Genomic DNA, 27,496 nt, shown 5'->3' on the forward strand with positions numbered 1-27,496 from the left:
CGGGTGTGAATATTGTTGTGAAACTGGGAATCTCCACGCTGTCAGAATCCGGGATTGGGAGTGACTGAGATTAGATCGAATTACACAATGCAGAACACACCATACAGGGGGCACCATCACGTCTGCACCATCTGCCTCACTGTTGGGTGAACTTTGTCCGGGTCCAATCCATTTGCCTTATAAACAGACAGAGGCTGTCACGGACTGTTCAACACTGAGGAACAAGCAACCTGAGTGAACCTGCTCCTGCTCACACGGCAACACCTCCTGAGGCTCCGGTAAGCAATCAGGTATGAATTAGATGCTGAGAAGGTTGTCACTGTTTTTAAACATTTGCACAGGTTTTTGTAACTCCAGTCCAGAGCTCATTAAGAGCTGTGCCTGTGAGGAGACTGGAGATGGATCTGGAGGATTTACTCAGCAAGTCACAAACCAAACATAGTTTAATCATTGGTGTGGGGGAGGGAAGGAGCGGGCTTGTGGATTGAACCAAGAAACATGAACATGTTGGGGTCAAAGGATAATAAGAACTAGGAGCAGGAGTAGGCCATCTGGCCCCTCGAGCCTGCTCCGCCATTCAATGAGATCATGGCTGATCTTTTGTGGACTCAGCTCCACTTTCCTGCCCGAACACCATAACCCTTAATCCCTTTTTTCTTCAAAAAACTATTTATTGTTATCTTAAAACATTTAATGAAGGAGCCCCTACTGCTTCACTGGGCAAGGAATTCCATAGATTCATAAGCCTTTGGGTGAAGAAGTTCCTCCTAAACTCAGTCCTAAATCTACACAATGCAGAACATACCATACAGGGGGCACCATCACGTCTGCACCATCTGCCTCACTGTTGGGTGAACTTTATCCGGGTCCAATCCATTTGCCTTATAAACAGACAGAGGCTGTCACGGACTGTTCAACACTGAGGAACAAGCATGTGGATGAAGGTAAAGCAGTGGATGTAGTGTACATGGATTTTAGTAAGGCATTTGATAAAGTTCCCCATGGTAGGCTTCTGCACAAAGTAAGGAGGCATGGGATAGTGGGAAATTTGGCCAGTTGGATAACGAACTGGCTAACCGATAGAAGTCAGAGAGTGGTGGTGGATGGCAAATATTCAGCCTGGATCCCAGTTACCAGTGGTGTACCGCAGGGATCAGTTCTGGGTCCTCTGCTGTTTGTGATTTTCATTAATGACTTGGATGAGGGAGTTGAAGGGTGGGTCAGTAAATTTGCAGACGATACGAAGATTGGTGGAGTTGTGGATAGTAAGGAGGGCTGTTGTCGGCTGCAAAGAGACATAGATAGGATGCAGAGCTGGGCTGAGAAGTGGCAGATGGAGTTTAACCCTGAAAAGTGTGAGGTTGTCCATTTTGGAAGGACAAATATGAATGCGGAATACAGGGTTAACGGTAGAGTTCTTGGCATTGTGGAGGAGCAGAGAGACCTTGGGGTCTATGTTCATACATCTTTGAAAGTTGCCACTCAAGTGGATAGAGCTGTGAAGAAGGCCTATGGTGTGCTCGCGTTCATTAACAGAGGGATTGAATTTAAGAGCCGTGAGGTGATGATGCAGCTGTACAAAACCTTGGTAAGGCCACATTTGGAGTACTGTGTACAGTTCCGGTCGCCTCATTTTAGGAAGGATGTGGAAGCTCTGGAAAAGGTGCAAAGAAGATTTACCAGGATGTTGCCTGGAATGGAGAGTAGGTCTTACGAGGAAAGGTTGAGGGTGCTAGGCCTTTTCTCATTAGAGCGGAGAAGGATGAGGGGCGACTTGATAGGGGTTTATAAGATGATCAGGGGAATAGATAGAGTAGACAGTCAGAGACTTTTTCCCCAGGTGGAACACACCATTACAAGGGGACATAAATTTAAGGTGAAAGGTGGAAGATATAGGAGGGATATCAGAGGTAGGTTCTTTACCCAGAGAGTAGTGGGGGCATGGAATGCACTGCCTGTGGAAGTAGTTGAGTCGGAAACATTAGGGACCTTCAAGCAGCTGTTGGATAGGTACATGGATTACGGGAAAATGATATAGTGTAGATTTATTTGTTCTTAAGGGCAGCACGGTAGCATTGTGGATAGCACAATTGCTTCACAGATCCATGGTCCCAGGTTCGATTCCGGCTTGGGTCATTGTCTGTGCGGAGTCTGCACGTCCTCCCCGTGTATACGTGGGTTTCCTCCGGGTGCTCCGGTTTCCTCCCACAGTCCAAAGATGTGCGGGTTAGGTGAATTGGCTAATGATAAATTGCCCTTAATGTCCAAATTGCCCTTGGTGTTGGGTGGAGGCGTTGAGTTTGGGTAGGGTGCTCTTTCCAAGAGCTGGTGCAGACTCAAAGGGCCGAATGGCCTCATTCTGCACTGTAAATTCAATGATAATCTATGATTAATCTAGGACAAATGTTCGGCACAACATCGTGGGCCGAAGGGCCTGTTCTGTGCTGTATTTTCTATGTTCTATGTTCTATGTTCTATGTACTTCCCCGTATTTGGAGGCTATGCCCCCTAGTTTTGCTTTCACCCGCCAGTGGAAACAACCTGCCCACATCTATCCTATCTATTCCCTTCATAATTTTATATGTTTCTATACGATCCCCCCTCATCCTTCTAAATTCCAATGAGTACAGTCCCAGTCTACTCAGCCTCTCCTCGTAATCCAACCCCTTCAGCTCTGGGATTAACCTAGTGAATCTCCTCTGCACACCCTCCAGTGCCAGTACGTCCTTTCTCAAGTAAGGAGACCAAAACTGAACACAATACTCCAGGTGTGGCCTCATTAACACCTTATACAATTGCAGCATAACCTCCCTAGTCTGAAACTCCATCCCTCTAACAATGAAGGACAAAATTCCATTTGCCTTCTTAATCACCTGTTGCACCTGTAAAACAACTTTTTGCGACTCATGCACTAGTACACCCAGGTCTCTCTGCACAGCAGCATGTTCTAATATTTTATCATTTAAATAATAATCCCTTTTGCTGTTATTGCTACAAAAATGGATAACCTCACATTGGTCAACATTGTATTCCATCTGCCAGACCCTAGCCCATTCACTTAGCCTATCCAAATCCCTCTGCAGACTTCCGGTATCCTCTGCACTTTTTGCTTTGCCACTTATCTTAGTGTCATCTGCAAACTTGGACACATTGCCCTTGGTCCCCAACTCCAAATCATTTATGGAAATTGTGAACAATTGTGGGCCCAACACTGATCCCTGAGGGACACCACTAGCTACTGATTGCCAACCAGAGAAACACCCATTAATCTCCCCTCTTTGCTTTCTATTCATTAACCAATCCTCTATCCATGCTACTACTTTCCCCTTAATGCCATGCATCTTTATCTTATGCAGCAATCTTTTATGTGGCACCTTGTCAAAGGTTTTCTGGAAATCCAGATATACCACATCCATTGGGTCGCCGTTATAGAACATAGAACAGTACAGCACAGAACAGGCCCTTCGGCCCTCGATGTTGTGCCGAGCATTGTCCGAATCCAAGATCAAGCTATCCCACTCCCTGTCATTCTGGTGTGCTCCATGTGCCTACCCAATAACCGCTTGAAAGTTCCTAAAGTTCCTACTTCACGGCTCTATCCACTTGAGTGGCAACCTTCAGAGATCTGTGGACATGAACCCCAAGATCTCTCTGTTCCTCCACATTGCTCAGAACCCTGCCATTGACCCTGTAATCCGCATTCAAATGTTTTCTACTTTGAATGAATCACCTCGCACTTATCAGGGTTAAATGCGATCTGCCATTTTCGGCCCAGATCTGCATCCTATCAATATCTCTTTGCAGCCTACAACAGCCCTCCACCTCATCCACTACTCCACAAATTTTGGTGTCATCAGCAAATTTACTGACCCACCCTTCAGCTCCCTCCTCCAAGTCATTGATAAAAATCACAAATGGTGAGGACCCAGCACTGATCCCCGTGGTACACCGCTGGTAACTGGTCTCCAGTCTGAAAATTTTCCATCCACCATCACCCTCTGTCTTCTATGTGATAGCCAGTTACTTATCCAATTGGCCAAATTTCCCTCTATCCCACACCTCCTTACTTTCTTCATGAGCCGACCATGGGGAACCTTATCAAACACCTTACTAAAATCCATGTATACAACATCAACTGCTCTACCTTCATCTATGTACTTAGTTACCTCCTCAAAGAATTCATCGACCGCACTGGTCATGTCCTCAAAAAATTCCACTAAATTCGCGAGGTACGACCTGCCCTTTATGAACCCATGCTGCGTCTGCCCAATGGGACAATTTCCATCCAGCTGTCTCGCTATTCCCGTGCCCGTTTCACGCCGTCGGGTTTCACAAGGCGTGAACACTTTGTCTCCATTTTGGAGAACAGCCCCCAATGTCTACTTTCCCACTCCCAGTGAGAGAGACTTCACTCACTATAGATAGATAAACTCAATGTTTAGTATCCCACTCCCAGAGAGAGACTTCACTCACTATAGATAGATAAACTCAATGTTTACTATCCCACTCCCAGAGAGAGACTTCACTCACTATACATAGATAAACTCAATGTTTAGTATCCCACTCCCAGAGAGAGACTTCACTCACTATAGATAGATAAACTCAATGTTTAGTATCCCACTCCCAGAGAGAGACTTCACTCACTATACATAGATAAACTCAATGTTTAGTATCCCACTCCCAGAGAGAGACTTCACTCACTATAGATAGATAAACTCAATGTCTACTATCCCACTCCCAGAGAGAGACTTCACTGACTATAGATAGATAAACTCAATGTTTAGTATCCCACTCCCAGAGAGAGAGACTTCACTCACTATAGAGAGATAAACTCAATGTCTACTATCCCACTCCCAGAGAGAGACTTCACTCACTATAGATAGATAAACTCAATGTCTACTGACTATGATTTAGTGGCCATTACTGAAATATGGTTGAATGATGGTCACGACTGGGTGTTAAATATCCGAGGGTATCAAACCTTTTGGAAGGACAGAGTGGATGGTGAGGTAGCTCTGTTATTTAAGGATGACATCCGGGCAACAGTAAGGGATGACATCGGTGCTATGGAGGATAAGGTTGAATCCATTTGGGTGGAAATCAGGAATAGTAAGGCGAAAAAGTCACTGATAGAAGTAAACTATAGGCCACCAAATAGTAACATTATGGTGGGGCAGGCAATAAACAAAGAAATAACTGATGCATGTAGAAATGGTACAGCAGTTATCATGGGGGATTTTAATCTACATGTTGATTGGTTTAACCAGGTCGGTCAAGGCAGCCTTGAGGAGGAGTTTATAGAATGTATCCGCGATAGTTTCCTAGAACAGTATGTAATGGAACATACGAGGAAACAAGCGGTCCTAGATCTGGTCCTGTGTAATGAGACAGGATTGATTCAGGATCTCATAGTTAGGGATCCTCTCGGAAGGAGCGATCACAATATGGTGGAATTTAAAATACAGATGGAGGATGAGAAGGTAAAATCAAGCACTAGTGTTTTGTGCTGAAACAAAGGAGATTACAATGGGATGAGAGAAGAACTAGCTAAGGTAGACTGGGAGCAAAGACTTTATGGTGAAACAGTTGAGGAACAGTGGAGAACATTCCAAGTGATTTTTCACAGTGCTCAGCAAAGGTTTATACCAACAAAAAGGAAGGACGGTAAAAAGAGGGAAAATCGACCGTGGATATCTAAGGAAATAAGGGAGAGTATCAAATTGAAGGAAAAAAACATACACAGTAGCAAAGATTAGTGGGACGCTAGAGGACTGGGAAATCTATAGGGGCAACAGAAAGCTACTAAAAAAGCTATAAAGAAGAGTAAGATAGATTATGAGAGTAAACTTGCTCAGAATATAAAAACAGATAGTAAATGTTTCTACAAATACATAAAACAAAAAAGAGCGGCTAAGGTAAATATTGGTCCTTTAGAGGATGAGAGGGGAGATTTAATAATGGGAGATGAGGAAATGGCTGAGGAACTGAACAGGCTTTTTGGGTCGGTCTTCACAGTGGAAGACACAAATAACATGCCAGTGACTGATGGAAATGAGGCTATGACAGGTGAGGACCTTGAGAGGATTGTTATCACCAAGGAGGTAGTGATGGGCAAACTAATGGGGCTAAAGGTCGACAAGTCTCCTGGACCTGATGGAGTGTATCCCAGAGTGCTAAAAGAGATGGCTAGGGAAATTGCAAATGCACGAGTGATAATTTACCAAAATTCACTAGACTCTGGGGTGGTCCCGGCAGATTGGAAAATAGCAAACGTGACACCACTGTTTAAAAAAGGAGGAAGACAGAAAGCGGGTAATAATAGGCCAGTGAGCTTAACTTCAGTAGTAGGGAAGATGCTGGAATCTATCATCAAGGAAGAAATAGCGAGGCATCTGGATGGAAATTGTCCCATTGGACAGACGCAGCATGGGTTCATAAAGGGCAGGTCGTGCCTAACTAATTTAGTGGAATTTTTTGAGGACATTAACAGTGCGGTAGATAACGGGGAGCCAATGGATGTGGTATATCTGGATTTCCAGAAAGCCTTTGACAAGGTGCCACACAAAAGGTTGTTGCATAAGATAAAGATGCATGGCATTAAGGGGAAAGTAGGAGCATGGATAGAGGAATGGTTAATTAATAGAAAGCAAAGAGTGGGGATTAATGGGTGTTTCTCTGGTTGGCAATCAGTAGCTAGTGGTGTCCCTCGGGGATCAGTGTTGGGCCCACAACTGTTCACAATTTACATCGATGATTTGGAGTTGGGGACCAAGGGCAATGTGTCCAAGTTTGCAGACGACACTAAGATGAGTGGGAAAGCAAAACGTGCAGAGGATACTGGAAGTCTGCAGAGGGATTTGGATAGGCTAAGTGAATGGGCTAGGGTCTGGCAGATGAAATACAATGTTGACAAATGTGAGGTTATCCATTTTGTTAGGAATAACAGCAAAAGGGATTATTATTTAAATGATAAAATATTAAAACATGCTGCTGTGCAGAGAGACCTGGGTGTGCTAGTGCATGAGTCGCAAAAAGTTGCTTTTCAGGTGCAACAGGTGATTAAGAAGGCAAATGGAATTTTGTCCTTCATTGCTAGAGGGATGGAGTTTAAGACTAGGGAGGTTCTGCTGAAATTGTATAAGGTGTTAGTGAGGCCACACCTGGGGTATTGTGTTCAGTTTTGGTCTCCTTACGTGAGAAAGGACGTACTGGCACTGGAGGGTGTGCAGAGGAAATTCACTAGGTTAATCCCAGAGCTAAAGGGGTTGGATTACGAGGAGAAGTTGAGTAGACTGGGACTGTATTCGTTGGAATTTAGAAGGATGAGGGGGGATCTTATAGAAACATATAAGATTATGAAGGGAATAGATAGGATAGATGCGGGCAGGTTGTTCCCACTGGCGGGTGAAAGCAGAACTAGGGGGCATAGCCTCAAAATAAGGGGAAGTAGACTTAGGACTGAGTTTAGGAGGAACTTCTTCACCCAAAGGGTTGTGAATCTATGGAATTCCTTGCCCAGTGAAGCAGTAGAGGCTCCTTCATTAAATGTTTTTAAGATAAAGATAGATAGTTTTTTGAAGAATAAAGGGATTAAGGGTTATGGTGTTCGGGCCGGAAAGTGGAGCTGAGTCCACAACAGATCAGCCATGATCTCATTGAATGGTGGAGCAGGCTCGAGGGGCCAGATGGCCTACTCCTGCTCCTAGTTCTTATATTCTTTTGTCTTATCCCACTCCCAGAGAGAAACTTCACTCACTATAGAGAGATAAACTCAATGTCTACTATCCCACTCCCTGAGAGAGACTTCACTCACTGTAGATAGATAAACTCAACGTCTACTATCCCACTCCCAGAGAGAGACTTCACTCAGTATAGATAGATAAACTCAATGTTGACTATCCCACTCCCAGAGAGAGACTTCACTGACTATAGATAGATAAACTCAATGTCTACTATCCCATTCCCAGAGAGAGACATCACTCACTATAGATAATAAACTTAATGTCTACTATCCCACTCCCAGAGAGAGACCTCACTCACTATAGATAGATAAACTCAATGTCTACTATCCCACTCCCAGAGCAAGAGACTTCATTCACTCTAGATAGATAAACTCAATGTCTACTATCCCACTCCCAGAGAGAGACCTCACTCACTATAGATAGATAAACTCAATGTCTACTATCCCACTCCCAGAGAGACTTCACTCACTATAGATAGATAAACTCAATGTCTACTATCCCACTCCCAGTGAGAGAGACTTCACTCACTATAGACAGATAAACTCAATGTTTCCTATCCCACTCCCAGAGAGAGACTTCACTCACTATAGATAAACTCAATGTCTACTATCCCACTCCCAGAGAGAGACTTCACTCACCAGAGATAGATAAACTCAATGTCTACTATCCCACTCCCAGAGAGAGACTTCACTCTCTATAGATAGATAAACTCAATGTCTACTATCCCACTCCCAGAGAGAGACTTCACTCACTATAGATAGATAAACTGAATGTCTACTATCCCACTCCCAGAGAGAGACTTCACTCACTATAGATAGATAAACTGAATGTCTACTATCCCACTCCCAGAGAGAGACTTCACTCTCTATCGGTAAACAAACTCAATGTCCACTATCTCACTCACATTCTCTATCATTTTCCCATCTCCGGAATTTTCTCTAATGTGGATTGTCCATTTTCAATTACAGAATATCACTGAGAGAGATGAAGACGTTGTTGTTGATTCTGGGCTACCTGAGTAAGTAACCTTCATTCAGGACACCGAATACAATTGTGATCATTCAGCATCATCCCCGGAAAATAGATGGAGTAGAGAGGAAGAGACTTTTTCCCCTTGGTGGAGGGATCAATAGCCAGGGGGCAGAGAATTCAGGTGAGGGGCAGGAGGATCAGAGGGGATGAGAGTGAAACCTTTTCACCCAGAGTGCGGTGGGAGTTTGGACCCCGCTGCCTGAAAGGGAGGTGGAGGCAGAGACCCTCATAACATTTAAGAAGTGTTTCGATGTGCGCTTGTGATCCCCGGGCAGACACGGCTAGGGGCCAAGTGCCGGGAAATGGGATTAGAATAGTCAGCTGGTTGTTTTTGACCGGCCCAGACCTGATGGGCTGAAGGGCCCTTTCTGTGCAATGTGAATCTCTCACCACAACAACTCCTGATATTCGGATCAAAGATCTGATCAAAGAACTGCAGTTTTATCCGAGAAAGAGTTTTTTGGAGAGGTTTTATTGAAGGGTGTGTATTTAGGAAGGAGTTCGGGAACGAGAGGAAGATGAAGTTACTGAGAGCTTTCAGGAAGACATTCCCCAGCTTGGAATGTTGGGATGAGGTTGTGGCCTCCACTGATTGGGTGGAGGGAATGGGTGTTGTGATGGGGGCGGAGGGATGGAGTTTGAGGATGAGGGACATTAATTGTGGGTGGAGGGATGGAGTTTGAGGATGAGGGACACGGATTGTGGGCGGAGGGATGGAGTTTGAGGATGAGGGACACGGATTGTGGGCGGAGGGATGGAGTTTGAGGATCAGTGACATGGATTGTGGGCGGAGGGATGGAGTTTGAGGATGAGGGACATGGATTGTGGGCGGAGGGACAGAGTTTGAGGATCAGGGACATGGATTGGGGGCGGAGGGATGGAGTTTGAGGATGAGGGACATGGATTGTGGGTGGAGGGATGGAGTTTGAGAATGAGGGACATGGATTGTGGGCGGAAGGATGGAGTTTGAGGATGAGGGACATGGATTGTGGGCAGAGGGATGGAGTTTGAGGATCAGGGACATGGATTGTGGGCAGAGGGATGGAGTTTGAGGATGAGGGACATGGATTGTGGGTGGAGGGATGGAGTTTGAGGATGAGGGACATGGATTGTGGGCGGAAGGATGGAGTTTGAGGATCAGGGACATGGATTGTGGGTGGAGGGATGGAGTTTGAGGATGAGGGACATGGATTGTGGGCGCAGGGATGGAGTTTGAGGATGAGGGACATGGATTGGGGACGGAGGGATGGTGTTTGAGGATGAGGGACATGGATTGTAGGTGGAGGGATGGAGTTTGAGGATGAGGGACATGGATTGTGGGTGGAGGGATGGAGTTTGAGGATCAGGGACATGGATTGTGGGCGGAGGGATGGAGTTTGAGGATCAGGGTCATGGATTGGGGACGGAGGGATGGAGTTTGAGGAACAGGGACATCGATTGTGGGCGGACGGATGGAGTTTGAGGATGAGGGACATGGACTATGGGCGGAGGGATGGAGTTTGAGGAAGAGGGACATGGATTGTGGGCGGAGGGATGGAGTTTGAGGATGAGGGACATGGATTGGGGCGGAGGGATGGAGTTTGTGGAAGAGGGACATGGATTGTGGGCTGAGGGATGGAGTTTAAGGATGAGGGACATGGATTGTGGGTGGAGGGATGGAGTTTGAGGATGAGGGACATGGATTGTGGGTGGGTGGATGGAGTTTGAGGATCAGGGACATGGATTGAGGCGGTGGGATGGACTTTGAAGATCAGGGACATGGATTGTGGGTGGAGGGATGGAGTTTGAGGATGAGGGACATGGATTGTGGGTGGAGGGATGGAGTTTGAGGATCAGGGACATGGATTGTGGGCGGAGGGATGGAGTTTGAGGATCAGGGTCATGGATTGGGGACGGAGGGATGGAGTTTGAGGAACAGGGACATCGATTGTGGGCGGACGGATGGAGTTTGAGGATGAGGGACATGGACTATGGGCGGAGGGATGGAGTTTGAGGAAGAGGGACATGGATTGTGGGCGGAGGGATGGAGTTTGAGGATGAGGGACATGGATTGGGGCGGAGGGATGGAGTTTGTGGAAGAGGGACATGGATTGTGGGTGGAGGGATGGAGTTTGAGGATGAGGGACATGGATTGTGGGCGGAGGGATGGAGTTTGAGGATGAGGGACATGGATTGTGGGCGGGTGGATGGAGTTTGAGGATCAGGGACATGGATTGAGGCGGTGGGATGGACTTTGAAGATCAGGGACATGGATTGTGGGTGGAGGGATGGAGTTTGAGGATGAGGGACATGGATTGTGGGTGGAGGGATGGAGTTTGAGGATGAGGGACATGGATTGTGGGCGGAGGGATGGAGGTTGAGGATCAGGGACATGGATTGTGGGCGGTGGGATGGAATTTGAGGATCAGGGACATGGATTGTGGGCGGAGGGATGGAGTTTGAGGATGAGGGACATGGATTGGGAGCGGAGGGATGGAGTTTGAGGATCAGGGACATGGATTGTGGGTGGAGGGATGGAGATTGAGGAGCAGGGACATGGATTGTAGGGCCAGAGGAGATTGGGATATAACGGGTGGTCTGAGAGGATTTGAGTTTGAGGATGGCCGGGGGAGTTTACACAATGACCTCAGTCGGAGAGTTTGCCGGGGGAGCTGACAGCTTTGTTTACCTGAGGGACAACGTTGAAAAAACTGCTGCTCTTTATTTGTCTCTCTTCAGGCTATCTTCTTCTGCGGGGACAAAGAGAGGGAATTATGATCTGCTCACCTGATTGGTCGGGGGGGGGAGGGAGGGGCGTGGCTGGTCTTTAACTGGTGGCATTTGTGGGCAACACTGTGAGACATAAAGGGGTTGTGCTGCTCGGCCAGGGGGTTCTGAGGAACATGCTTGAAGGTGCGATGTGGGGATTTGGGGAGGGTCTGAGGTGTCAGCCAGTGGATTGGGGAGGAGGGGTTTCAGAACTGGTGCCAGGAGAGAGGTGGTCACTTACCCTTGCAGCTCGTTAGAGGCTGTTCATCTTCATTCGACATTGGATGGTGGTCCTCCTGCTCATGCTGCCCACACTGACAGCCTTTGCAACCGCCTCTCAGGCTGACCCTGCTGCTGGTCCTCCCACCCCCTCTGGGGACCAGCGTGCCCTCCTCTCATCCGCAGTGAGAGAACCCTTGTCAGGTCAGCATCGCCAGAGCGAGGAGTAGGTCTGTGCGCTGCCCTGCTTGTGTGTTGACTGGGAGTGAGTGGTGAGGGAGCGTCTAAAAACAGCGCCCCCTTGTTGGCAGCGAGACACTGCGGCGCGGGGCGGGGGAATCAGACGGCGAGACAGCCAGTGATGTTGAGATTCTCACCGTGATCTCACCAACCTGGCCGCCACGAAACGCACACCAAACTCACCCAAAAGCGGAATTTAACTTTTGTCCTCTGAATGGGCCGCCAAACTCTGGTTCTCTCCCCACAGATGCTGCCAGACCCGCTGAGTTTTCCCAGCATTCTCTGTTTTTAATTCAAAATTCTCCCTAACTTTGAGTAAATGCAATGAGCCAATTTCAGCACTTCCTGCGGAAATAATCTCACAGACTAACCACACTGTGAGAAAAACAATGTCTCCTCCTCCCCATCTTCAAATGAACATGGCTCAGTTTCAAATTGTGCTCCTTGTTCGAGTCTCCCTCACCAGTGGAAACATCCTCCTGGTGCTCACCCAATCCAACCCCCTCAGAATCTGATTGGTTTCAATGAGATCCGCTCTGACTGAGGAGAATCCGAGTGGATTTCTCAATGATGTGTTCAATCCGGAACATTAGTCAGAACAATGGGGCAGGGATTGAATACAGGGAAAGGGAGGATGTGGACTTTACTGAGTATAACATGGGGAATATCGGGAGAATCCCAGGAGAATGGAGGTCAGGATCCTGGAAAGGATTGGAGAACCTTGGGTGAGATATTCAGTGGAACAAGGAGTGTGTTGTTGCGATTTTCAGGCTGACAGAATGAGTGTTTAAAAATACAAAGTGCGACGTGTCAAAGAACCCAACTCACCTCAATCTTTAGCACGGAGATCGGGAACGCCAAGTCTCACCAAACCTTGAAATATCCGCAAGGACACAGGATGTGAGCAGTTCATTCTCCGGTTTGAGGAGAAGACCAATGGTGTAAAATGTCATCAGGTGACAAACTACTGGGCGCCACAGACAGCAAGTGACCCAGGGAGAGATCAAGGAAGGGGGGCAGGGAGAAGTCCGAAGAAGAGGAACAGAAATTCAAGCTCCAAGTTGGAGAAAGGATACGGGGAAGAGACTTAAATACAATATGTTTCCGTGAGACTGATTTACTGTCAGTGTGACTAATGTCTAAGTGGGTTGTTGAGAAATCCGTGGAATCTGCTTTGGTCACACCAGTCATTTATTGAGTATGAAGGCTTGTCTGATAACATTTGCATGAATATTGATTCACAGGTACCTCTTACTTAGCATGAATGCTCGAGTGTGAGAAATATTTGGAAATTGTTTTAACTTTCTGACTTTCTATAATGGTATTGTTCCCTCTCTGGATTCAACCAGCAGTGTGGGCTATTGCCAATGATTGCAAAATACCTTAGTAGCATTTGCATTACTTGACTCTTGTACAGTAAAACTTTGGTTTTCAATGTGATTCTTTTAGTGAATTACTGGGAGTTCCAATTTATCTTTAAAAGCTAACAGCTTCCCTTTTGATGCTAACATTCTGTTGGTGGGAAACTTTGCCCTCTGTGTGATGAATGTAGAAATTGTTATATATTATATGTTATATCCTGTTTCAGTAATGTTATTAAAAACTCTGCAAATATACATACAGGCAACATGTCTATTAAGTCTGTAATTAAAGCGACGTAAAAGGTGAGGTATTCATTAATTCCAATCACTTACTTGGATACAGTTGAAGGGCTAATGGAATAATATTGTGATTCATGGAGATTCCCTGGATTGTAGATAATTTATGAGGGAGTGCATTTTTTCTTGGCTAAGCAGGTCATGGAACTGAGTGGGATAGAAGTGATGGAATGAATAGGAGGAGCCAGGTATGCCTGTAGTTTTGTAGTCTGTTGTAGGATTTTAAGTTGAACTGCAGTTTTGCCAAATGCTGTTAGGTTGAGCAGACGTTTACTGGATCTGTCCTTGAAAGCATCTCTCTCAATGTCTCCACACAGATAAGCAAGTAAACCTGCTTCATTAACTTAATTCATAAGTGGCATTTGATCTGTATTGGGTTGTTGAATTGGAGTTAGTAGCAGGTATAGATAGTAAGTTAAAGTTTTTCCTTTTGTTTAAGAACAGTTTAACAGATGGATGTAAAGTTATATCTTTGATGTTAATGTGGTGAATTCTGTGTTTTAATTCAACTTTTTTTAACATAAAAGATACCTATTGACTTAATTGAGGCATACAAGATGATCAGAGGATTGGATAGGGTGGACAGTGAGAGCCTTTTTCCTCGGATGGTGATGTCTAGCACGAGGGGACATAGCTTTAAATTGAGGGGAGATAGATACAGGACAGATGTCAGAGGTAGGTTCTTTACTCAGAGAGTAGTAAGGGTGTGGAATGCCCTGCCTGCTACAGTAGTGGACTCGCCAACACTAAGGGCATTCAAATGGTCATTGGATAGACATATGGACGATAAGGGAATAGATGGGCTTTAGAGTGGTTTCACAGCTCGGCGCAACATCGAGGGCCGAAGGGCCTGTACTGCGCTGTAATGTTCTATGTTCTATGTATTGGTCAGAGTGACCACTCCTGGGGTGAAGTGTCCTTTCCTCACAGTTTTACACGCTGAAAATTGTTTGGGTGTCTTGTCTGGTATCTCAACACCTGCGATGTCCACAGTTTGTGTTGAGCTGCAGATACAGTGTTGGGTTCTACATGCTCCATCCCCAGGGTCACAGATCCCCAGAGACGGAGCTGGGAGATGAGGAGTAAACTGGCTTGGAGAAGGAGCAGAGATTCCAGCTTCCAGTTCAGGGATTGATAGCAGACAGTGGTTGAAACTAAGGTTGTTGCAATGCAGATGAGCCAGTGTGTAATATTTCCTCATCTTTATTTTAACAATAAACATCTTACTGTCATTCAGCTGCCGTCTCCATATCTGTTGACCCGTGCGTGAATCATGAAGTTCTGGACCAGCCATGGAGGAGCGTAAAGTGTTTGAATCAAAACTGTTCCGCTGATTGGCAATGTGACAGAAATCTTGTCGCGGGATGGTACAGATTCAACAGGTAAGATCCAGGGGAAAACGCGATTAAACTCATCAGGAACTGCAGAGAAAGTGGGATCGTTATTCAGAGCAATGGGGAAGGGAGGGAATACTGGGAAAGGGAAGATGTGGCTTCTACAGAGTGAAACATGGGGAATAATGGGAGATTCCCAGGGAAATTGAACAGAGATAGAGGGCAGATCTTTCCCAGATGCAGTGGAGTTGCAGCGTGAGGGCCTGTACCCGCTCCCAGGGAGCAGACGACCGAGCTGGGGCACTGACCCACCAGGGAAAGCGGTGACAGCTCTGCTCAGTGCCAATAGCCTGCAGAGGAGGACAGGCACCTAGTGTCGGAAAAGGGTGAGTGACCATTTGCGTTCTGCCAGTATACGTCACTCCTCCCATCACTCGCACACTCACAGGGAGCTCACTCACTGCCAGCACCACTCCCTCTCCCACACACATCTGCATCTCAAAGAACAATACAGCACAGGAACAGGCCCTTCTGCCCTCCAAGCCTGCCTCGACCATGGTACCTGGCAAAACTAAAACCACCTGCACTTACGGAGTCCGTATCCTTCCATTGCCACCCTCTTTATATAATTGTGTAGATGCTCCTTAAATGCCGCTATCGTACCTGCTCCCACCACCTCCCCAGGCCGCGCGTTTCATATATTTACTACCCTCTGTGTAAAAAACGTACCTCGCACATCTGTTCTAAACTTTTCCCACAAACTTTAAACCCATGTCCCCTAGTACTTGACGCGCCTACCCTGGGAAAGAGCATCTGACTATCCACTCATAATCTTGCAGACCTCTATCAGGTCGCCTCTCAACCTCCATTGTTCCAGTAAAGAAAAACCGAGTTTATCTAACCTCTCCTCATAGCTAACACCCTCCACACCAGGCAACATCCTAGCAAACCACTTCTGCACCCTCTCCAAAGCATCCACATCCTTCTGGTAGTGTGGCGACCAGAATTGTACACAATATCCCAAATGAGGCCTTACTAAGGTCCTGCACAGTTGGAACATGACTTGCTAATTTTCATATTAGCAGAGCTAGCTGGAAGAAGACAAAGGGTGGTGGTTGATGGGAAATGTTCAGTCTGGAGTCCAGTTACTCGAGGTGTACCACAAGGATCTGTTTTGGGGCCACTGCTGTTTGTCATTTTTATAAATGACCTGGAGGAGGGCGTAGAAGGATGGGTGAGTAAATTTGCAGATGACACTAAAGTCGGTGGAGTTGTAGACAGTGCGGAAGGATGCTAGAAGTTACAGAGGGACATAGATAAGCTGCAGAGCTGGGCTGAGAGGTGGCAAATGGAGTTTAATGCAGAAAAGTGTGAGGTGATTCATTTTGGAAGGAATAACAGGAAGACAGAGGCTAATGGTAAGATTCTTGGTAGTGTGGATGAGCAGAGAGATCTCGGTGTCCATGCACATAGATCCCTGAAAGTTGCCACCCAGGTTGAGAGGGTTGTGAAGAAGGCGTACAGTGTGTTAGCTTTTATTGGTAGAGGGATTGCGTTTTGGAGCCATGAGGTCATGTTGCAGCTGTACAAAACTCTGGTGCGGCCGCATTTGGAGTATTGCGTACAATTCTGGTCACCACATTATAGGAAGGATGTGGAAGCATTGGAAAGGGTGCAGAGGAGATTTACCAGAATGTTGCCTGGTATGGAGGGAAGATCTTATGAGGGAAGGCTGAGGGACTTGAGGCTGTTTTCGTTAGAGAGAAGAAGGTTAAGAGATGACTTAACTGAGACATACAAGATGATCAGAGGATTAGATAGGATGGACAATGAGAGCCTTTTTCCTCAGATGGTGATGTCTAGCACGAGGGGACATAGCTTTAAATTGAGGGGAGATAGATATGGGACAGATGTCAGAGGTAGGTTCTTTACTCAGAGAGTAGTAAGGGTGTGGAATGCCCTGCCTGCAACAGTAGTGGCCTCGCGAACACTAAGGGCATTCAAATGGTCATTGGATCGACATATGGATGATAAGGGAATAGTGTAGATGGGCTTTAGAGTGGGTTCACAGCTCGGCGCAACATCGAGGGCCGAAGGGCCTGTACTGCGCTGTAATGTTCTATGTTCTATATTCAATGTCCGGACCGATGATGGCCAGCATGCCGTAAGCCTTCTTGACCCCCCTAACCACATGTGTTGCCACTTTCAGTGATCGGTGGACATGGGCGCCCAGATCTCTCTGCCTGTCAATACAGGAGCGCACACTCCGTGGTGAGGGCCACACACTCCGTGGTGAGGGACACACACTCCGTGGTGAAGGACACACACTCCGTGATGAGGGACACACACTCCGTGGTGAAGGACACACACTCCGTGGTGAAGGACACACACTCCGTGGTGAGGGACACACACTCCGTGGTGAGGGACACACATTCCATGGTGAGGGACACACACTCCGTGGTGAGGGACACACGTTCCATGGTGAGGGACACACACTCCGTGGTGAGGGACACACTCAGTGGTGAAGGACACACAATCCGTGGTGAAGGACACACACTCCGTGGTGAGGGACGCACTCTCCGTGGTGAGACACACACACTCTGTGGTGAGGGACACACTCTCCGTGGTGAGGGACACACACTCCGTGGTGAGGGACACACACACTCCGTGGTGAGGGACACACACTCCGTGGTGAGGGACACACATTCCATGGTGAGGGACACACACTCCGTGGTGAGGGACACACGTTCCATGGTGAGGGACACACACACTCCATGGTGAGGGACACACACACTCAGTGGTGAAGGACACACAATCCGTGGTGAAGGACACACACTCCGTGGTGAGGGACGCACTCTCCGTGGTGAGACACACACACTCTGTAGTGAGGGACACACTCTCCGTGGTGAGGGACACACACTCCGTGGTGAGGGACACACACACTCCGTGGTGAGGGACACTCACTCCGTGGTGAGGGACACACTCTGCGTGGTGAGGGACACACACTCCGTGGTGAGGGACACACACTCCGTGGTGAGGGACACACATTCCATGGTGAGGGACACACATTCCATGGTGAGGGACACACATTCCATGGTGAGGGACACACACTCCGTGGTGAGGGACACACATTCCATGGTGAGGGACACACATTCCATGGTGAGGGACACACATTCCATGGTGAGGGACACACTCTCCGTGGTGAGGGACACACTCTCCGTGGTGAGGGACACACATTCCATGGTGAGGGGCACACACTCTCCGTGGTGAGGGACACACTCTCCGTGGTGAGGGACACACATTCCATGGTGAGGGACACACACTCCGTGGTGAGGGACACACACTCCGTGGTGAGGGACACGCACTCTCTGTGGTGAGACACACACACTCCGTGGTGAGGGACACACACTCCGTGGTGAGGGACACAGTCCATGGTGAGGGACACACACTCCGTGGTGAAGGATACACTCTCCGTGGTGAGGGACACACATTCCATGGTGAGGGACACACACTCCGTGGTGAGGGACACACATTCCGTGGTGAGGAACACACTCTCCGTGGTGAGGGACACACACTCCGTGGTGAGGGACACACATTCCATGGTGAGGGACACACACTCCGTGGTGAGGGACACACACTCCGTGGTGAAGGACACACACTCCGTGGTGAGGGACACACATTCCATGGTGAGGGACACACACTCCGTGGTGAGGGACACACATTCCATGGTGAGGGACACACACTCCGTGGTGAGGGACACACACACTCCGTGGTGAGGGACACACATTCCACGGTGAAGGACACACACTCCGTGGTGAAGGACACACACTCCGTGGTGAAGGACACACACTCCGTGGTGAGGGACACACACTCCGTGGTGAGGGACACACATTCCATGGTGAGGGACACACACTCCGTGGTGAGGGACACACATTCCATGGTGAGGGACACACACTCCGTGGTGAGGGACACACACACTCCGTGGTGAGGGACACACACTCCGTGGTGAGGGACACACATTCCACGGTGAAGGACACACATTCCACGGTGAAGGACACACACTCCGTGGTGAAGGACACACACTCCGTGGTGAGGGACACACACTCCGTGGTGAGGGACACACACTCCGTGGTGAGGGACACACACACTGGTGAAGGACACACACTCCGTGGTGAGGGACACACACACTGTGGTGAGGGACACTCACTCCGTGGTGAAGGACACACACTCCGTGGTGAGGGACGCACACTCTGGTGAAGGACACACACTCCGTGGTGAGGGACACTCACTCCGTGGTGAGGGACGCACACACTGTGGTGAGGGACACACACTTCGTGGTGAGGGACACACACTCCGTGGTGAAGGACACACACTCGGTGTTGAAGGACGCACACTCGGTGGTGAAGGACGCACACTCGGTGGCGAAGGACACACACTCCGTGGCGAAGGACGCACACTCGGTGGCGAAGGACACACACTCACTGGTGAAGGACACACACTCAGTGGTGAAGGACGCACACTCCATGGTGAGGGACACACACTCCGTGGTGAAGGACACACACTCCGTGGTGAAGCATGCCGTTGTGCAGGAATGTTTTGGGATCCACGAGTGTCGATGCTCGAGGACAGCGCGGATCGTTGAGTTCATTCCAACTGCTCCCCTGTCACAAGGAGGTAGCCAGGGGCTGTCGGGCCCCCACAAGGTGGAGGATCAGCTTGTGCACAGCCCAGGCCCTTCCACCCAGGTGACTCTGGGAGTGTCCCGCCCATCCGAATTCCCTCTTGCTGTGATCCCCTTCAGCTCCAGATCCAGAGGCCGATGAGGATGGCATTGTCACACAGCAGGATCGCGAAAACAGGCTGGTGGCAGCAAGTCCTGGCCCTCTCGTGTAGGCCCCTCAAGCTCATCACAGACAACAGGGCATGGTACTAAGAACCAAGAAAAGTATAGCACAGGAACGGTCCCTTCGGCCCTCCGAGCCTTTGCTGATCCTGATGCCCTAACTTAAAAAATAAACGTTCTGCCCTTACTCGGTCCGGATCCCTCGATTTCCTCCCTATTCATGGACCCATCCAGATGCCTCTTAAATGTTGCTAATGTGCTGCTTCCCCACATCCTCTGGCAGCGCGTTCCAGCCACCCACCACTGTCTGTGTGGAAACCTTACCCCGCACCTCTCCCTTAAACTTTCCCCCTCTCACCTTGAAACTGTGCCCCCTTGTAATTGACACTCCCACTCTGTCTGTGCCTCTCGTAATCTTGTAGACCTCTAACAGGTCTCCCCTCAGCGTCCGTCTTTCCATTGAAAACAATCCCAGTTTATTCAAACTCTCCCCATAGCCAACACCCTCGAGACCAGGCAACACCCTGGTGAATCTTCTTTGCACTCTCTCCAAAGCTTCCGCTTCCTTCTTATAACGAGGTGATCAGAACTGCACGCAATACTCCAAATGCGGCCTAACCAAGGTTTCCCACAGCTGCAACATGATTTCCCCACTCCTGCACTCAATGCTCTGCCTGACGAAGGCAAGAATGTCATCTGCTTTCTCAATCACCTTGGCCACCTGTGTTGCCACTTTTATTGAACTGTGGACCGGCACGTCCAGAACCCTCTGCATGTTAATGTTCCGAAGGATTCTGCCATTTACACCAAAATGCATCACCTCGCATTTGTCTGAATTAAACTCCATCTGCCATTTCTGTGCCCAAGTCTCCGATCCACCTAAAACCTGTTGTATCCTCTGACAATCCTCGGCACTCTCAGCAACTCCACCAATCTTCACGTCATCCGCAAACTTTCTAATCAGACCACCCACATTTTCATCCAGATCATTTATATGTACTACAAACAACAGCGATCCCAGCACTGATCCCTGCGGAACACCACTAGCTACAGATCTTCATTCTAAAAAACACCCTTCCACCGCTACTCTCTGTCTCCTGTTGCCAATCCAGTTCTGTGTCCATCTCGCCAGACCACTCCAAATCCCTTGGAAGTTTATTTTTTGTATCAGTCTGCCATGTGGGGCCTTGTCAATTGTTTTACTAAAGTTCATCGAGCTGCATTCACAACCCTTCCCTCATCAATTTTCTTTTTCACCTCTTCAAAAACTCAATCAAATTCGTGAGACATGACTTTCCCCGTACAAAACCATGCTGCCTGTCACTAACTAGTTCATTTTCCTCCAAATGTGCATATATCCCGCTCCTCGGTATCATCTCCAAAAGCCTCCCCACCACTGATGTCAGGCTCTGCGGCCTATAATTTGCTGGATTATCCCTGCTTCCTTTCTTTGACAAGGGAGTAACATTGGCTTTTCTCCAGTCCTCTGGAGCCTCATCTGTGGTCAAAGAGGATGCAAAGATGTCTGTTAAGGCCCAACTATTTCTTCCCTTGCCTCCTGCAGAAATCTGGGATAGATCCCATCCAGCCCTGGGGATTTGTCTACCGAAACGCAATTTAGGAATCTCTGCATACTGTCTCCAACTCCGCTGTGGACCCTGGGGATGCAGCAAGACATATCAGCAGGGTTAGAAAGGTCAAGAACAGCGTGGACATGGGTGTTGGTTATTGTAGATAACACACACCTCTGGAAATCAACTCTCACTTACTGCACCCTCGCGATGGCTCCTTGTAATCCCTGTCTTCCTGTAATGCCAGCCAGACTGACTGGGTTCTCTGTCCAGAGCCTCCTCCATTCTCTCTGCAAGGTACCTGCACAGTGGTAATGTCCCCTCACAGTGACTGAACACATCAGTCAAGCCTGTTCCTCGGACGTCTCGCCCAATGTTCAGGCCGACGGTCACACATCCCTGTCACTGTCAATCTGGCCTCTCTGAAAATGGCGCCCTGCTCTTTGCAGCCAAAAAATGTTCACCTCAGCCTCCGGTGACATCGAACCTCAAGGTCACAGGTCAATACGGAGGACGTTCGATCAGGAGAGGTGAAACCCTTCACACGAGAACGCCAGAAAAGGACCATTGGTCATTGAGAGTGAGAGAGCAGCCATTAGCCAATCAGGAGTCTTTGAAGGTATCTGCACTGTCCCCACTGCCAATCATCATCATCCTCTTGGAATGTCGTGTCTATGGGCTCGTTTCCTCTCCATAACACGAGCTTCACTGTCAGACAGAGAGCAATGCTCCTGGAGGGGAGGTGAGGGTGGTGGGATGTACCCAGTAGTTCATTTCATCACCATCCATCAATCGGCGGCTATGAGTGCGTCCCAAACTTCTCTGCCCCATCTGGCCATCGACTTCATGGCTGACCACCTCACCTTCCAGGACCTCCTTTTCTTCGTCCACCACACCATCTTCCTCATCCGAGGAAATGTGCTGCTCCTCTATCTCCTCCTCAGGCAGTTCCTCGCTCCTTTGGGGTGCCAGGGTGTGCAGAGTATGATCAGGTGAGCAGCGCCCTCTGCAGACTGTACTGCAGTCCTTCACCAGACCAGTCCAGGCTCCACAACCTCACCTTCAGCATCCCTCTGGTCTGCTCCACCAAAGTGTGAGTTCTCACATAAGTATCGTTGCATCTGATCTCTGCTGCACTCTGTGACCTCCGCACTGACACCATCAGCCACGCCCTCAGTGGGTATCCCCTGTCTCAGAGGAGCCAGTCCTGTAGCCACTGTGGACCCTCAAACATGCCAGAGATGGAAGAGTGGCTGCGGATGTCTGATTCGTGCAGACTCCCAGGGAACAGACACACGCCTGGAGGATTCACTTGGTGTGGTGGCAGACGAGCGGAACATTGAGGGAGTGAAAGTCCTGGTGATTCCCAAACTGCATTTTTGATGCATGGGGATCTGCTACATCAATGCAGTCGATGGCATCCTGCATCTGTGGCAAGCCAGAAATCTGGGCAAATCCAACAGCTCTTGCCTGGTCCTGGTTGAAATGCAGGTAGTTGGGTTTCCTCGGGAAGATGTGACCATCATCTCCTGCATGCACTGTGTGCGGAAACTTGTGAGATGCTGCAAAAATCACACCTGGAGCACTGGACGGTGCAAGTGGCATAATAGGTAAGGATGGCTGTGATTTCCAACGCCACCGGCACTGCATGCTCTCCAAGCCCTGGTGGCACAAACTCCTGTAGAAGGGGCATTAGCGAGACACCATGTCGTGTGCGGGCTCCACACTGACAGTGACCCGGAGCTGGGATCGAACCTGGGATCTCGGTGCCGTAAGGCAGCAATGCTAATCACAGCCATTGTGCTGCCCTATGTAGTTAGAGTTTTGATAGGATAAATGGAGAGGCTCTCTACTCTAGGGAGCTGGTTAGACAGTCATCAATTCAAAAGAGGTCAGGAGCTATTTCTTCATGCAAGGTTCTTGGAACAGAAAATGTTTTGCTACCAAGTAGTGGAGCAGGGGCCATTGCAATTTTAGGGGAATGAGTGAATAACGATTGAAATAAAGGAATTTGAATGTTTATTGGAGAAGTGGGATTAGCTTTGGGTCACTAAAAATGTAAATGGATTAACAGCTCCTGCTTTGATCCTATGGGCCAGCTGCAGGGGGCACGATTGTTTTGCCCGGTTGACTATTTCCCTCATTGCTAGCTTTGGTAACAGAGCATGTGCAAAGCTTTTGCCCCGAGGAGCCTGCTTTCCTTTTGATGCAAAGGACCTGCAACATTCCGCGTCACCAGTAGGACTTTGTGTCATGGAGGCTGGCGACATGTCTCTGCACCTTTGGTCAACTCTTGCCGCCCCCATAGTTTTTAAAAGCTGCTGCTTAGCTGGGCGTTCCATTGTTCAGCCAAGCAAATTGCCAGTCAAGCTCCAGTTAAGTTTTTAGATGCCTGTAGCCTGTTCAATTTGCGATTGAATTCTTTGAGAGGAGATTCCTTCTCTATTGGGACTTCTTAATTAGCTTTCTGAATATCCATGTATCATTGTGGGATCCTTCTTCATAAGTCATTTACTTTGGAAGATTTAAAAAACAATTGGATCAGCTTTAGGTCTCTAGTGTTTGAGGAACTATCCTGAATGTGCCAGACTGTACCTAAATTAGAGGGATACCTAATTTATGCCTGTGTGCCATCTAAATGGAGCAGGTTTAGCACAGTGAGCTAAACAGCTGGCTTGTAATGCAGAACAAGGCCAGCAGCAATCTAAATTGTTGAGGCAGAGACAAAGACAGCTTTATTAACCAAGGGGGACAGGCACAATACATTTACAGCATCTCGCCCAGTTTCTATCCCTAAGCTAGTCGGAAATACTCAGCAGGTCGGTAGCACCTATGGAGAGGGAAACTGTTATTATTTTGACTATGTCTCTTCAGAATATAGGAAGAAAAAAATAGATGAGCACAAATTAGAAATGCTTTTTAAATAAAGAAGGAATAAAATGCATAGAGTAGGGAAATCAAGTTAATCACTTGAGAAGGATTGATAAAAGAATAAATAAAAGAACAAGGTATTATCTTTGGGGAAAAGACTCCAGGGGAAGGGAGTGATGCTGTAGGAACGAACAAAATGGGTTGTGATGCTTGGTGTTGGAAATTAACTTGGGGGAATTAGATAGAATGTTATGGAGATACAGATTTTAATGGCACGAACAAATGTACTTGTGGGCAGGAGTGGAAAATAAACATTAGGTTATAGTATTTTTAGGAGTACATAAGTCCATTTGGTAATGGAGAGAAAGGATGTTTTGGAGAGAACAGGCTGACTCTTGTGTTTCATCATCAAAGGGAGATTCGCTTTAGTGAGTTGTACCACCGACCCCCCCCCCCCCCGGCGGCGCGCTCGCGTGCACACAGCGAATTGTGCTATCAAATGTGCAGCGAAGGATGCGGGGGTTCTTATTGAAACATATAAGATTATGAAGGGAATAGATAGGATAGATGCGGGCAGGTTGTTTCCACTGGTCGGGGAAAGCAGAACTAGGGGGCATAGCCTCAAAATAAGGGGAAATAGATTTAGGATGGAGTGCAGGAGGAACTTCTTCACCCAAAGGGTTGTGAATCTCTGGAATTCCTTGCCCAGTGAAGCAGTTGAGGCTCCTTCTTTAAACGTTTTTAAGAAAAAGATAGATCCCTTTCTAAAGAATAAAGGGATTCGGGGATATGGTGTACGGGCCGGAGAGTGGAGCTGAGTCCACAAAGATCAGCCATGATCTCGTTAAATGGCGGAGCAGGCTCGAGGGGCCAGATGGCCTACTCCTGCTCCTAGTTCTTATGTTCTTATGTTCTTATGTCCCGGGACAGGCAGAGTCTTCAGCAGCACTGGCTGTCATTCATCTACAGGATGGCCAGGCTCCATCTGTACACTCCGGCCAATGGAAGTCCCCTCTGAGAGGCCGCTCTCTGGGCATCTGTCCTGTGACAGGCCCTTCCTCCTCAGCGTTCTGATCCTGCCTCTGGATGCACCAGAAGGCCAGTTCCACAGGCTGCACCTTCCCATTGTGCTCGTCACTGCAAAAGTAAACACTTGATGTATATCTTTTTTCTCCCAGGAAACAATATTTGCCCAAACACATTTGGTAGCCATGTCTCGATGCCAAATGACTCGTATGCTGGCCTCCAAACTGAGTACCTGCAGCTCAAAGGTTCCCAAGGCCCCTTCGCCAGTTCACCTCCTCGCCCCAAGGCCCCTTCGCCAGTTCACCTCCTCGTCCCAAGGCCCCTTCGCCAGTTCACCTCCTCGCCCCAAGGCCCCTTCGCCAGTTCACCTCCTCGCCCCAAGGCACCATGTCATTGAACCCGGCAATAATGGGAGATTTCCAGGAAAATGGAGCAAAGGCACAGAATAAAGGGACTTCCTGGGATGAGGGAGATATATGTAAACATAGAAAGATTCACGATGCAGAACGAGGCCATTCGATCCATTGTTTCTATTCTGGTTGAAAAGGCAGAGCGCCCCCTTCTGGCTCAGTCAGACTGTGCAGTTCACACTGCCCTGTGGGTGAAAAGATTCATCCTCATCCCCCCCCCATCAATCTTCCAAAAATTACTTCCAATCTTTGCTCCTGGTTATTGATTGCTCTGCTGATATAAACTGGTTCTTCCTAATCCACTCGTTCCAGATTCCTCCCCATTTTATACATCACAATTAAATCTCCCCTCAGCCTCCTCTGTTCAAAGGTAAACAACTCCAGCCAATCTCCCCTCCCGATTACAATTTCCCATTCTTGGCAATATCCTCATTAATCATCTCACTCCGTTCTCAAGTCTGATCACATTCAAGTCCGATACCTCGGGAATGTCCCTGTCCTGTGGTGACCAGAACTGTACACCGTCCTCGAGCTCAGGTCTAACAATTGTTTTATACAATTCGAGAAACACCTCCTTCCTCTTCCACTCAAGGCCTTGACCAATAAGGGAAAGTGTCCGAAACACCATCTTGACCACCTTATTTCTCTGCCTGCTATCATCAGGAATCAGTGATATAAACTCTGAGATCCCTCTGCACTACCACACATCTCAATATCCACCCCTCATTGTGTGGTCGGTCCCCTTGCAGTGATTGTCCTCCCAAAACCCATTTCCTCACACTTCCTCACATGGAGTTCCGCTGCTCACATATCCACCCACCTGACCAGCCCATTGATAACTTGCTGCAGTTTACAGCTTTCCGCCTCACTCTCAACCACAGGAACAAGTTTCACCTCTCCTGCAGACATTTAATCATGTCCACAATTCCATGTCATTGACATATACCACAGGAATAAAGGAACCCAGTCCGATACCTCGGGAATGTCACTGGAAACAACCTTCCAATCTCAGTAACACTACCCAGAACCCTTTGCTCTGGCAGAGAGCCAATTGGGATCCAGCTCACCACTATGGCTGGATCTCATCAGGTTCCAATTCCCTGATCTGTCCGTCTTGTTGGATCTTGTCAAAACTCTTGGTCAACCCCATGCAGACTGCATCATGCACATTACCCTCATCAACTCTCCACGTTACTTCCTCAATGTAATTAAATTAGTCAAACTCGCCTTGCCCTGAACAAATCTGTCCTGACTCTCTTTGATTAATTTATGTCTTTTTAAACCATGATTTATGTAATATCATACAATTATTTCCCGTAATTTACCCACAACAGACATCAGGCGGAGTGGTCTGTCCTTCGTGCTCCTGTCTCTTCATCCTGGTTTTATCAATGTGATTAGTCCTCCAGATCTCCGGATCCACACCTATAGCCACGGTCGATGGGTGAAGCTGCTTTGAGTCTTTGTTACATCTTCCCTTGTTCTCCTCAGCAGCCTCGGGTACATTTTGTCTCTTTCAGGGGATATGTCCACTTTCCAGGGTGCTAAACATGGTAATAGTTCCTCCCTGGCTGAGTTTATCTCATTGCACATTTCACACACGTCCTCCTGAATACAATGTGAAATGGAAACAGAACAGGCTGGAAATACTCAGCAGCTCAGTCAGCTTCTGTGGAGAGAATCAGAGTTAATGTTTGGTGTTGTGATAACTCCCCTGTCCTGACGAAGGGTCATCACAAACAGAAATGTTAATTCTCTTTCTCTCCACACAGGCTGCCTGACCAGCTGAGTAATTCCAGCTT

The 27,496-nt window shown here is 48.0% G+C and overlaps 1 protein-coding gene across 3 annotated transcripts in view; it reads left to right on the forward strand.

The window, feature by feature from the left end:
* Window positions 1-230: 230 nt before the first annotated feature.
* The window catches only part of LOC140402508 (uromodulin-like), a 56,989-nt gene continuing 29,723 nt past the window's right edge, over window positions 231-27,496 (forward strand). For 2 of the 3 annotated variants that reach the window (XM_072490369.1, XM_072490371.1), the window contains exons 1-3: window positions 252-290; window positions 8,711-8,760; window positions 14,877-15,021. In XM_072490369.1, the coding sequence (XP_072346470.1) occupies window positions 8,727-8,760; window positions 14,877-15,021 (179 nt within the window). In that variant the 5' untranslated portion in view covers window positions 252-290; window positions 8,711-8,726. Of the gene's footprint in view, window positions 291-8,710; window positions 8,761-14,876; window positions 15,022-27,496 lie in introns of all 3 variants that reach the window. The other variant, XM_072490370.1, reaches the window with a different exon arrangement.

This window comes from Scyliorhinus torazame, chromosome 25 (assembly GCF_047496885.1).
Source record: "Scyliorhinus torazame isolate Kashiwa2021f chromosome 25, sScyTor2.1, whole genome shotgun sequence".
NCBI classification, from domain to species: Eukaryota; Metazoa; Chordata; class Chondrichthyes; order Carcharhiniformes; family Scyliorhinidae; genus Scyliorhinus; species Scyliorhinus torazame.